The sequence below is a fragment of the Buteo buteo genome, chromosome 3 (assembly GCF_964188355.1).
Source record: "Buteo buteo chromosome 3, bButBut1.hap1.1, whole genome shotgun sequence".
Classification (NCBI taxonomy): domain Eukaryota; kingdom Metazoa; phylum Chordata; class Aves; order Accipitriformes; family Accipitridae; genus Buteo; species Buteo buteo.
In genome coordinates, this window is record NC_134173.1 from 252640 (window position 1) to 266041 (window position 13402).

Sequence of the window (13402 nt, forward strand, 5' to 3'; positions counted from 1 at the left end):
CCTTCCAATTCTGAAGTTCCGTTTGCTAGATTGTTACAGGCGGGTTGCACCAAGAACCAAAATAAGCCTAAGAATGCATTGCCTACTCAGGATTTTTCTTGGTCTCCCAAACTGGGTATCTTTTTAATTTAAAGCTCTACAGTTTCTGTCTGAGGTGTGCCTTTTTTCTGTGAATTTAGCTGAACAGTTTTTCTCTGCAAAACATCAGCAATCTAAAAATGTTTTTAGCAATGATAAAATACCAAGTAAATAAATTTCAATAACAACTTGCCCTACTCCAGAAGATTAGGTATATGAACAAATTCTACTTTAGGTTTTGTATTCAATCTCTTCTGTGATGTAGATCCTGCAGCAATATACAACACTGTTGAACCCATTTCTGCAGTTCAGAATGCAGAAAAGCAGCTATTACTTATGTTTCTCACTAGATTTTGGTGGATCCAGACTCTGGAAATCACTCAACAGGAGACAGTATTTGGTTTGGCAGCTTGGTGGTTGACCTCTTTCTGTTGCTTATTAAGTATTTAGCCTTTTCATTTATCTTGTGTAATAACGGGTCAACAGTGTACTGGAGAACTTGAAGTCCTGATGTAGCACTTACCATTTCATAATTTATTCTTCTTTTCACAGGGGTCACACTCTACAGCCAAGCATATGGACGGGCCTTGCTGGATGAGGACAAAATGTGAGCAAACTCTTAAAATATACAACAGTTGCGATGAGCAGGCAATTGAAACTATTAATTCAATGAGCATATATGTTGCATGCAATAAATGTTGTGACTTGATGGATGCAGTTCAATTCCACAGAGCGAAGCATTTTCTCTGGTCTGGTGTTTATATGTCAAGTCTACTGTTTATAGCAGATATAGTTGCATTATTTCGTAGAGAAAAATACTGAATTTATGCTGACTGCACTCTACAGAGTGTTTGTGAACAGGTCATGACTTTTTCAAACAGGTCAACTGCTTCACATGATTGTCAAGTTTTTAAATTTTAATCTTATGTAGGGATGAAATATTTGCAAAAGCTTCACTTTACTATTCAGACTTTAAACACACATTGTGTTCTGTAACTTGTGTATAGTTTTGTAACTTACATTATACTCCTGTTCTCTAATTAGATGCTGACAGGGTACAAACATGGTGTTTGCAAACAGTATTAAGGTCCTAATGTCTAGTGTTGTTTTGGTAAGAAGTTGGCTTTGAAAATGGTTGGGTTTGGTGAGGGTTTTTTTCCCCATTATGTTTTCATTATGTCATTTTGCTTTGTACCCTAGAATGGAGAATGTTTGTCAGTGTGGGGTAGCACTGTGTATCATGCTGAGTTTCTCTATCTTTACTGCATCCACTGGAGGTGCCATACTGAAAGAGTATCTGGCACAGAACGCTTGCAGCACATCACAGGCCTGGGTTACAAAACTTACTGGCTTGCTAACTTCTGCTGTGATATGGTATGTATCATGTGGGGCAGCATGCATTCAGGCATACATTTTTAACTTGCTTGTCATAAATAAGCAAAAGGAGATACAGTCACAAGACACATGAATAAGATTTGAATTGTGCAGAGCAACAGCTCTTGGCTGTCATGTTAACAAGCATTGGGACACCATTCCTACTTTAATACTGTCAGATAAAATTGTTTAAGGCAGGGATTATGTTCTAAGCTCTCCAAAGTTGAATTGTAAGGTAAAGCATATGCTAGCTTTAGGTATGTAAACTATTTTACAAGTAAAAGGAAGCTGGCTAGTCAATCTAGACAGAGAGAATCTTCTACACAACAGTTCATAGCAGGAGTTTCAGTGCTTTAAGTTGCTACTGGCAAAATCTTTCAGATTATTGGAGAAGCCTGAAGATACTAATCAGCTACTTTAAAGGCATAATTATTTGTCTGTTGGTGGGTAATATGAGAGATACTCATAACTGGTACCTTTCATTTCTGGCAAGATAGACAGTAGAAAATATTACTAATTCACATACACAGAATGACCTAGATCAGAAATGGGTGAAATTTCTGTCCTGAACGTTTATTTTTCTCACACAAAGTAATTTCTACCATTGTTAGCATTACAAATAGTATTGTCTGCATGCAGTTCATTAACAAATCTGAAAATCTTTCCTTCTTTTGAAAATACCACAGAAGTTATTATTTTTCCCTAAATCTTACCCTTTTAATTAAATGTAAAGGCAGGAATGCCACTGAGACCTGATTTTGGCAGGTCAGATTTAGGTCAACATAGTTAAATTAAATAGGAATTTTTGCTTACCTTCTTCAAGTTGGAGAAGGTGATTTCTGTTCAGGCCAATAAGCAAAGGCGGTGAAATAGAATTAACTTTCTGAAGTCACTGTTATACCCCAGTCACTGAGTTTTCAATGGCTGTGTAATGGAGCTTGCTGGATTCCATTTAAGCATGAATTCCACAAATTATCTTCAAATATCTTTTTCAAAGGTGTTATGGGTTTCTATGGCGCGGGGTTTTTTTTTTGTAGTGGGGGAGGGGGCCGCAGGGTGGCTCCTGTGAGAAGCTTCTAGAAGCTTCCCCGGCTCCAAGTCAGCCCCGCCTCTGGCCCAGGCTGAGCCAATCAGCGACGGCGGTAGCGCCTCTGGGAGAGCAGATTTCAGAAGGGAAACCTGCAGTGAGTCGGGGGATTGGAATGTGAGAGGAACCTCTCTGCGGATACCGAGATCAGTGAAGGAGGAGGGGGAGGAGGTGCGCCGGAGGAGAGGATGCTCCTGTAGCCTGTGGTGAGACGGCAGGCTGTGCCCCCCCCAGCCCACGGAGGGGAGCGAATGCCTCCCAAGATGGCCGTGACTCTGTGGTAAAGCCCGCGCTGAGGCAGTCTGTGACTGAAGGCCGGCCCGCGGAAAGGACCCAGGCCGGGAAAGTCTGTGAGGAATTGCAGCCCGTGGAAAGGACTCACCTTGGAGAAGTTCGTGAAGGACTGTCTCCCGCGGGAGGGACTCCATGCCGGAGCAGGGGACGAGTGAGGAGGAGTCCTCCTCCCCCTGAGGAGGAAGGCGCGGCAGAGACGAGGTGTGGTGAGCTGACCCCAGCCCCCGACCCCTGTTCCCCTGCGCCGCCGGCGGGAGGAGGTGGAGAGAACCGGGAGCGGAGTTGAGGCGGGAAGGAGAGAGGGCGGGGGGGAAGGTGTTCCAAGGTTCGGCTTTACTTCTCGTTGTCCTTGTTTTGATTTGATTGGTAGTAAATTAAATTGATTTTGTTTTTTCCCCAAGTTGAGCCTGTCTTTTGCCCGTGACCATAATTGGGGAGTGATCCCTCCCAGTCCTTTTCTCGACCCACGAGCGTTTCTTTATATTTTCTTCTCATCCCACCGTGGCCGGGGGGGTGGGGTGGGGGGAGCGAGCGAGCGGCTTCGTGGTGCTTTGTTACCGGCTGGGTTGAAACCACGTCAGCAGGTGGCTCTTTAAAAACTAAAATTAAACATGGCTCCATTATATATGTGTATATATATCTGTGTGTATATATAAGGCGTATGTGTATGTCCCTTACTGAAAGGCTTTTTCATAGCTCACTTGTGATGAGGCTTGCTATAGTATTAGTTGAGTGTGTGGCAGGAGTTTGACATTAGGTCATCTGCTTCTGGGAAGGGGATAGAATTACTGTTTTTAAAGAACTATGATGCTGCTTGTTGATAGCTCACTTGTCAGAGAAGGTGTTTTGGGTTGGGAGACTGGTTTCAGAGGCAACACTGAACAACTGGAGTCGCCTTTTAAAAAAAAAAAAAAAGTCACCTGGATTATTCAACAACCCCACCCCCCAAAAAGTATGCAAAAATTCCTGGCCCCAGAGAAGGGACATAAATTTTCTGCAGCATAGGCAACACAAACATGAACTAGTCTGGTCAGGAACAGAGATTTTTGGAACACTGTGTTCTCATTCAGACTATTCTAAATCTGAAACATTAGAGCTTCACCCATCCATGCTTGAAATCAGGATTTTCACACCTGAGCAAGCTTGGAGTAAGAGCACATTTCTCCAAATGTTCTTTACTTGGCCAGTCAATCTTTGTATTCCATTTTCTGCCGTGTCAGATAAGAGGGCTCAGTTAAAAACTCAGTCCTTCACCATTCAGTTTCTCCTTGTGCAGCAAAGTCAACTCCTCATTATTTTCTGCCAATCTCTTCCTTTCAAAATGTTCTCACAGATTCAGCACAGTACTGCATGATCAATCATGATCTGGGAAAGAACAGACACTGCTTTAAATGTTAATTGTGCTGCAGATCATTTAGGGACACTGAATATATGAACTGTCAAATTTGAAATCCCTCTACATGTTTTAAGTATTACAGGCTGTGTCCTGTAATATTGGTAGCATAATCTTTACTAGACCTGCAGAAGTATTTGATTTGCGAAATTGCTGTCATGAGAATCAGGCAGTTCTTACCATATTTATACATGTGAATGGTATTCTTTACTATGTTCAAGAAATGGAAAATATGTAAGTGCTAAGAAAATTTCGTGACAAATAGAGATGCTTTGTTCAGATTAAGCTTGTGTCACTAGAGGGGCAAAATTAAGGTTATTTTATTTGTGCATGCCCAACTTCTATAACACACCATGATTTCAGGTAAGATTTCTAGTAGAATTCAATGTTTAAAGTTACTTATTTTTTTCTAGAAAAAAGTCCCAGCTCTGTTGAAACATACTTGGACTCAGATGTTTTGTGGCTTCTCTACCATATTTTTTGAACAGTTCTAGGATAACTGAAACCTAAATCTGTGGAGTGGTATTTGATGGTATGATATTTGTATATGGCACTGAATAAGGTACACTGTAAACAAGATGAGAACATTACGTCTCTCTAAATTTCACTCCATTGCCCTTCTCTTAAAAAAATTTCTGCCTTCCCACTGGCAAAGAAGTGATGCCCTCTGGTTTAATTTTGAACAGGTTTGCATTGTACTTTAATATGAAAGTCCAATTTTAACGGTAAGGATGTTGTTCTTCTACACTGAATGTTTAGCTAGAGCTTGATTTGTTTCCTCTATTGGAATTGCATCTCAGAATCTCAGGTATATTAGGATAAGGTTAAATATTATATAAGCAGAAATGGAGGCAGTCACTGCCCTAATGAGCTCAACTTCAATGCACGGAGCAGGCAGACACTGAGAATGGAAGTAAGCACAGATTTTCACATCTTGCCATGGCTAGATGCAAGCAGAACCTATCTCTCTTGAATACGTGGATATGAATCCCCTGTACCAATGACATCTTCCCCTGCTGAAGTATTTGGTTACCATTATGTCAAAAGACTAAACAGAGAAATTGCTTTCGCTATTGCCTAATGGCTGTAACTCTTCTAAATATTATGTCTGTTCCCATTAAAAGTTGTCATTTGCTTCATCACCACACATGGTCCTTCATTAAAGTCTCTTGTAAAATTGTATCCTTACTACTCTTCTATGACTAAAGCACCAATCAGTGAAACTGCTTTTTCTGAATCCAAGATTCTGTATTCACAGTATAATTTGGTGTTTTGGAGCAACAGTCCCATATGGACTCATTTTCTGGAAGAGTTAGCTTGTTAAATGGATGTATTGGAAAGGTCAATAGAAATGGAATTAAGGGGAATATTCTGTAGTCAGATTTTATTTTGTTGGGCTGTTTCATGTGTGTATGTGTAAAAGCAAGTGTGGACTATGAAATCTTGGAGCTCTTCTGCCTAATTCTTCCTAATTTACAGTGTAATTTTATTTCAAATATGGAAAAGTTAATTTGTAGAGTCCTTCTATGCTAATTAAGTAAGGCCAGTAAGAGATGCTCACCTAAGTGCCTTTTTTCTTCTGTTTCTAGCTGTTTTACATGGTTCAGTCACCTTGTGTGTTGTGTTATTAGTGGCCTCCAGCTATCAGCCTTCACTTTCTGAAAGAACTTGGCAGCCACTATACTCCTGCTGATATTCTTTGGGTATGTGATTGGAAATGCTACTATGGGATTACAGCTTGTAAGAAGCAAACAAATCTTTAGACTTGGTTTGCACCTGCTGTTGGATGCATGATTTTTTCTCTTTGGAAATGATTATGATTCAGCAAAATATAGTGAGAAAACAGGCTGAAACATGAGTTTGAAAGTTTCACATGAAAGGTGGAGGGAGGTTTGCTCACACACTACAAAAAAACCAAAAAGGAAAAAAAAAATAGGACTGGAAATGTCTCAGAAAATACTCAGCCTGTATAACAATCATTTGCTGTTAGAAATTGATTATATGTTATCTTCCACAAAATGAAGGAATGATAACATAGTCAGGTCAGAATTTCAGTGCTTAGCTGTGCAGAATATCATCAAGAAGGTAAGAAGTGGTTGTCTTTTATTACACTTCTACCCATTTTCTGTAGTTCTATAATTTTACATAGCTCCAGGAATTTATATTTCCAATTAAAAGTCTGTCTGATGTGGAGTACTGGGCTGGTTGGAGATTTATAGAATCATAGAATCATTCAGACTGGAAAAGACCTTTAAGATCATCGAGTCCAACAGTCAACTATGCCCACTAAACCATGTCCTGAAGTGCCTTGTCTACAAGCTTTTTTAATACCTCCAGGGATGGTGACTCAACCACTTCCCTGGGCAGCCTGTTCCAATGCCTGACAACTCTTTCAGTAAAGAAATTTTTCCTAATAGCCAATCTAAACCTCCCCTGCCACAACTTGAGGACATTTCCTCTCGTCCCATCTCTAGCCACCTGACAGAAGAGACCAGCACCCACCTCACTACAACCTCATTTCAGGTAGTTGCAGAGAGCGACTCTCCAGTGTCTCCAAATAGTACTGTGAGGGAGGAGAGTCCTCCCATATCACCCTCTTGCTTAGTTTCATGTGAAAAAAGTTATAAAAAGTTTAAATAACTGGTTAAACAGAGGATTGATTTCTCTATAGAAATAGGGCTGTCGAGCCCTGGGCTCAATCAAACTAATGGTCTGTCTATTCTTCTTTAACTCTTCCTATGTGTAGTCCCAGGTGATGTGAGAAATGCTAAAGATAATAGTTACAGGATAAGCATTCTGAGAAGTTTCTTCCTTGCCTCAAGCAACTAAATGTTGCTGTCTTTGTATGGGGGAATGCATATCTTACAAGACAGATGTTTAGATAATGAAATATAACTGCTCCATGAGAGAATCATAGGGAAGGAAAGTAGAAAGGACCTTCTGCAAGATCAGGACATGTTCCATTCCAGGAAGAGTCTCAGATAAACACTTTAAAAAAAACCTTATTGTATTTCATCTTGAAACTGTTTTCAAGGTTTCGTGACTCCAGCAACTCCTTTTTTTGGAAAACTGTTTCAGTATCTCCATAGCTGGATGTATTCTTTGAAATTCCAGCCTAAGTTTATTTGGAACCATACTTTGTAATTCTCCTTCATCAAACATCTTTTGCAAGCCCAAACAACCCAAGTCCTCTCTTGTAAAAAGGCCTTCCCATTCCCTGGATAATTCTATTTATAATTTTTCCCTGTAACTTCAGTTTGATCTCATCATTTCCTGGTCATGAGTGGCCAGACTAGTATATAATATTCTAGAGCTCATGATGCCAGGATCTTGTAAATAACTCACATGAAACATCCAAAGCTCATACTTCTCTCTGTATCACTCTCATCTTCCTCCTCCCTCCTTCTGCACTACCAATTGATTCCTTCAACTTAAAGGTAGAAAATTCTTATCAGTCCTAGTGCAAAGACTTTACAATACTAAATCTCATCCCTGTTTTTTTTATTACCTTTACATACTGTTGAATCCAGTTGCTGTGACCCTAGCGTAAGAATAGGCATCTCTACAGATCTTAGTCAAGCAGCAGATGCACCATCCAGTACATACTTCTATGTCTGCTGAAGTCACGACATGTTTTCTCTGGTGTCCTGTAGGCTTTGGTGCTGCCCACAGTGTACCACTAAATCCCAGGTGCTAAGAATTATGCTGGCATTGTTTTAACCAAAATGTTGAGTTAAAGTTTGGGTATTTCAGAAGAAACAAGCATTGACTGAACAGCTGGACTGTCTTCTAAAAATCTTTTTGTTGACTGCAGGTGCAGCTTAATCATCTCAGCATAATCCCTCCTGTACTGTTCAGCTTTGGTTGATGTAACAATATTATAGTGTTTTTAATCAAGAAGGTCAATGTGTATTAATATGTATTAAATATGTATTAACATGTATTAAAGGTATAATAACTGTCAGTCAGTAAGTTTAACATGCCTCAAGGACACCCTGATGAATTTCAGAGTTGCCTCTCTTGCCATTCTACCCTTTACTCGGCCTAACTACACAGTAAATGTGATGAAGCCTGTTATGGTCATTTTATCCTTCCCCAGTACTATGCATGTAATTCTCATTTATCTGCATTCCATAATAAGATTCTGTGATTAAGACTGGCAACAGGATGCTGAGAAGTATCGTGTGATCTTGAATACTTAAAATCTTCATTTGAGACCCAACCATTAAGTCATTTAACCTTTATCTTCCTGTAAACTGAGGATAACATCACTATTACTTCACAGCAGGTTTTGAAAAGTTTGTTTCTTAAGGTAAAGGATTTTGGCATTCTTAGATGAAAAAAGTTCATCTGTAAAGCACACAGTATGAATTTAAAAGGGACTTTTATGGTTCATAACCTAAACTACTGTTTAATGCAATAAAGAAGTGAATTCACAGATTTTTGGATAGTTGCTCTTGAACTCACTATTAAAACAATTATATATATATGCATATTAATACTATATAAGAAGTACTTATATATACACCTATATATATACACTACATATATACTTATCATCTTGCAATGGTGTATGCTGATACCTATGCTCCTGCAGTCTGTTTGTGTCCTGTTTTCAGCTGGGATAGAGTTAATTGTCTTCCTAGTAGCTGGTACAGTGCTATGTTTTTGAGTTCAGTAGGAGAAGAATGTTGATAACACTGATGTGTTCGGTTGTTGCTACGTAATGTTGAGTCTAAAGTCAAGGATTTTTCATCTTCTCATGCCCAGCCAGCAAGAAAGCTGGAGGGGCACAAGAAGTTGGAGGGGACACAGCCAGGGCAGCTGACCCAAACTGGCCAAAGGGATATTCCATACCATGTGACATCACATCTAGTATATGAACTGGGGGGAACCGGGCTGGGAGAAATCACTGCTCAGGGACTAACTGGGAGTCGGTTGGCCAGTGGCGAACAATTGCACTGCGCATCATTTGTATATTCCAATCCTTTTATTACTACTGTTGTCATTTTATTAGTGTTATCATTGCTAGTTTCTTCTTTTCTGTTCTATTAAACCGTTTTTATCTCAACCTGAAAGTTTTACTACTTTTCCCAATTCTCTCCCCCATCCCACTGGCTGGGTGGGGAATTCAGTGAGCGGCTGCATGGTGCTTAGTTGCTGGCTGGGGCTAAACCGTGACAGTCTGATAGATAGGCCTTGTGCTATGTTGAATGGAAACTAAATTTCCTTAACATGACATTCATGCTCATCAAATTGCCTGGGCATTTTTTTAGTCTGGCTAGACATATCTTACTCTTTATAAAAAATATGACTGCTCCATTTTGGATAGGCATCATTCGACTTGCCAGAATAGAGGGTGCCTTCCCTCCTCCTTTAAAGATTTGCATTAAAAATGATGCAGCCACGGACATGCTGTCTTATGATCATTGTGCTATGAAGTAACTATGCAGTCATTTTTGATGGCTACTACTCTACTAACTGATAACCTGTTTTAGGTAATAACAATGCTAACATGATCTCTGGCAAATTTCAGTTCTTAAATATTACTGGCACAAATATTAGTTTCAGTTCAAGGAGGAATGCTTTTTTCTTCCTTTTTTTTTTAAAAAATTTTCTTTTTCGTTGTTTTTTTTTTCTCTCTCTTTGGTCAATCTCCCCTCCCTTTTTTGTTCTTTTTTCTTTCTATGAAAGCCTCTAAGAAAAACTGATTGCTCAGCATACATGATATAAGCTTCAAATATTTGGTTTTAACTCTATTTCTGTGTAAGAGGCTTGCTAAGATGCGTGGGTTTGCAGTCATTCAGAAATCGGGGTTGTGAGCTTTCTGGAACAGTGAAAGTAAATATATGTACTTGATGTATGCAAAAATGGATCATTTCTGCCCATCACATGGCAGTAGCTATGTGTAGATCTATAGAATCATAAGGTAATTTGATAAAGAAAACATATCCTAAATTTGTCCTTTTTTTGCGGTTGGTCAAAAGAGTTGTTTGCATATCTTTAAAATAAGGAGTAACTATTGGGTTTTTCTCTAGTATGAGAACTGCCTTTTTTTTTTTTTTTTGTGAAGTGAGAACATAACTTATTTGTGATAATATTTTTCTTTAAACTTTCAGATATGCAACTTTACCATGGATGTATATTGTATCCAGATTCTTCTCAAGTTCAGATGTAGCTTTTATTTCTTACATCTCCCTAAATTTTCTGTTTGGCCTATGTACCATGCTGGTGACTCTCTTACCTCATTTGTTAGCTACAATTTCCAAAGTGCAGGTCAGTATAAAATCTTTGCTTTATGTTACTCATAAGTGAGATGTATGCGCACATGTGTGTGCATGTATATGTTTGTATATATAAATATATGTATGTTTGTACATATGCACAAACAAGATTTTTTCAGCAGAACTTACGTGCGTTAAACATTCATGATTTTTTCTGTCCTAGTGTATACTGTATTGCTTGTTACCATCTTGAATTTTAACTTTTTTATAACAAAACAAAGCAAAACAAAAAAAGGCGCTGTAATAATGGAAGAACAGCATTAATTGAAATCTTGACATTTTCCAGACCATTAAGTTGTAATTGGCTAGGAGCTGTTCTGGTCAATTGAATAGTTTATATGCATTGTAAAATGTGTTTGAATAATATTGACGTACGAGATAAGTCACATATTTCTAGGATCTGTAAAGCACTGTGTGAATAGTAATATGCATTCTCACTCCATGTATGTAATTTTCATTAGTCACAATGGTAATTAAGCAACTTGATGGAGAGGAGATCCAGAACATGTATGAATATCTGTGCATGTACCAGGTAGAAAACTTGATATTTGAAGTCAAATCTGGATTACATGTCACTCAAGTTTGCAGGCAGATTTGGAGTTGTCTTGGGTTTAAGTTGGTGATTTAGAATTAATAGTAATCAAATATTAAAATTTTAAGAAAACAGAATGATCATGGCCACATGTGTTTTTTTACAGTCTGTGAACCTCAACTAAAATTAGAATCCCATGGCCCTAAGCAGTCTAAAATACAGTAAGAGATGAACCCTGCCCCAAAATATTTCACAATATCCCCTTCTGAAATCTGTTCACCTTGAGTGAGATTTGAATGTTGTATCCAGCTTGTTAAGTGTGCTTAATATGCTGTCGGAGAAAACTAATTTTTTTCCTTTTTTTTTTTTTCTCCGCCCCCCACCTCTTGCTGAATCTTAAGACAGAGTTTTCAGAACATCTACAATATCCTCAAATGGGCATTCATTGTATTCACACAATTCTGCTTAGGCCAGGGTTTAATAGAACTTTCATACAATCAGATCAAGTTTGACCTGACCAGCAACTTTGGCATAGCCCCTTTGAGATCAATTTCCCGGGCTGGATTTTTGTGGAAATGGCCCTGCAGGCAACACTACTTCTTTTGTGACTTTTTCTTCACTGGGATCTCCTCCAGAAACCAAGATATGTTACCATTTGTATTCTGCCAAAGTGGACACTGAACTAATTTTTAAAGAAAGAAAATGGTGGATTCCTTTGAACATCTGAAGATGAATACTTCTGATAACATGGTGTGCCCAAATAAGTAGAAATTGCAGAAAAAATACGATTAGTTGCTGTTTTCCTTGGATTCTGCTGAGATTTGCTCACCAAGCTTTTGAGGGATTGCAACCAGGGAAATGGAGTTACCCAGAGTACAGCAGTGTCCAATTTGCCACGTGTCATTTGTTATCATCTTCTGTTTTAGGGGTCAGCATTCAATTAACAGCATGGTCAGCCCTTCAGAAGACAATGTAGAAATGGAGCAACAGCGACTCTTTTGTGGAAGAACTGGTAATGATGTCCTCCTTCTGTACAACCTCAGGAAGTGTTACGGAGGTTTCAGTAAGAACAACACAGTTGTGGAAAGCATGAGCTTGGGAATTCCGAGGGGAGAGGTAAAGAGGTCTTTTTTTTTTTTTCTTTCAGAAAGTAAAACTTCATTCTGAGCAATTCTGAGCAACATATGATGTCTACAATCAAAGATCTGTAGATAGCAGCAGAACAATTTCAGTTGTAGTAATTTCTGAAAGTCAGTAACTGGATAAAAGCAGAAGCTCTGGTGGTGTTTAGGAAGCAACTGTTCACTTATTTTTTTGGGTTACAAATTCATCAGTCTTAATTTTGTCGTCTTATCTTTCCGAAGTTATTGTTTTATAAGCTAACGTAAAAACTAAGTAGGTAGCATACCAGATCAATGTCCAAAGAGAAAGCAAAGAATACCTAGCTCAATTGTAAACTATGCACTGAATCCTGAATTTGTCACCAAGGCAAACTTGTAGTTCCCATGCTGAAATCATCGCAGTATATTTTAATACAGTATATAATATACTATTTTAATGAACTGAAATTTAACACTGAATGTGGTAATCCTAAAGATTTCAGAACAGCATTTATTGGGTTTATGGATTTTTTCATTATATTGATGCTTTTGGGAATTGCAAATACTAATTTCAAAAATCCTCATAAGGAGAAGACTTTCTTTGGCTGCTGATAGCAAATTGGAAGATTTGAGAAACTAGTGCGTGGCAGTGCAGGTCCAGTGACGTCCTGCCAGTTATAGATCAGCTATTGGGTAACTGGGGTAACGAAGAGGATGTTATTGCTGATTAAAGCCTATTTATCAATAAATAAGTTCATGAAACGAGTATTTTAAAAGTTATGAAATGCTACATGTAGACTTAATACAAATCCTGCCCTAGCTTAAACATGTATCCATTGCAGCGAGGGGCCTGAAATAACTGTTCAGAGTCAGTGTGTGTCTTGGCTGTTTGGCGTTCATTTACTTGGACGGACGGAAGCAGGTCATGAGAAATATTGACTCTATGGACTGGTAGTCAGGGCTCTCAAATAAGACTTGAGATCCTCAGGTTCAAATCTATCATTTACTAATAATATGGATAAATAATGCATTTAGTTACTGGGCAGGTGGAGGACTAGAATCCTAAATAAGTCAGTTCTAGGAAGTGCTCCCCCCCACGTGTGGTTTGGTTTTTTTTGGTTTTTTTATATCTGTTAGTGTTTTGGACTCCTGGGAACAAATGGAGCTGTGTGTAGCATAACATTTAAGATGCTGACTGGAGATATCATTCCATCTGCAGGACGTGCTGTTATCAGGGCTCCTACAGGGTAAATAACACAG

The 13402-nt window shown here is 38.7% G+C and overlaps 1 protein-coding gene across 1 annotated transcript in view; it reads left to right on the plus strand.

The window, feature by feature from the left end:
* The window catches only part of ABCA13 (ATP binding cassette subfamily A member 13), a 158050-nt gene that overhangs the window by 102974 nt on the left and 41674 nt on the right, over positions 1 to 13402 (plus strand). Inside the window, 10 exon segments of the mRNA XM_075024263.1 lie at positions 631 to 685; positions 1279 to 1361; positions 1364 to 1456; positions 2342 to 2357; positions 5834 to 5929; positions 10346 to 10502; positions 11448 to 11571; positions 11574 to 11712; positions 11969 to 12158; positions 13280 to 13389. Of these exon segments, the coding sequence (XP_074880364.1) occupies positions 631 to 685; positions 1279 to 1361; positions 1364 to 1456; positions 2342 to 2357; positions 5834 to 5929; positions 10346 to 10502; positions 11448 to 11571; positions 11574 to 11712; positions 11969 to 12158; positions 13280 to 13389 (1063 nt within the window).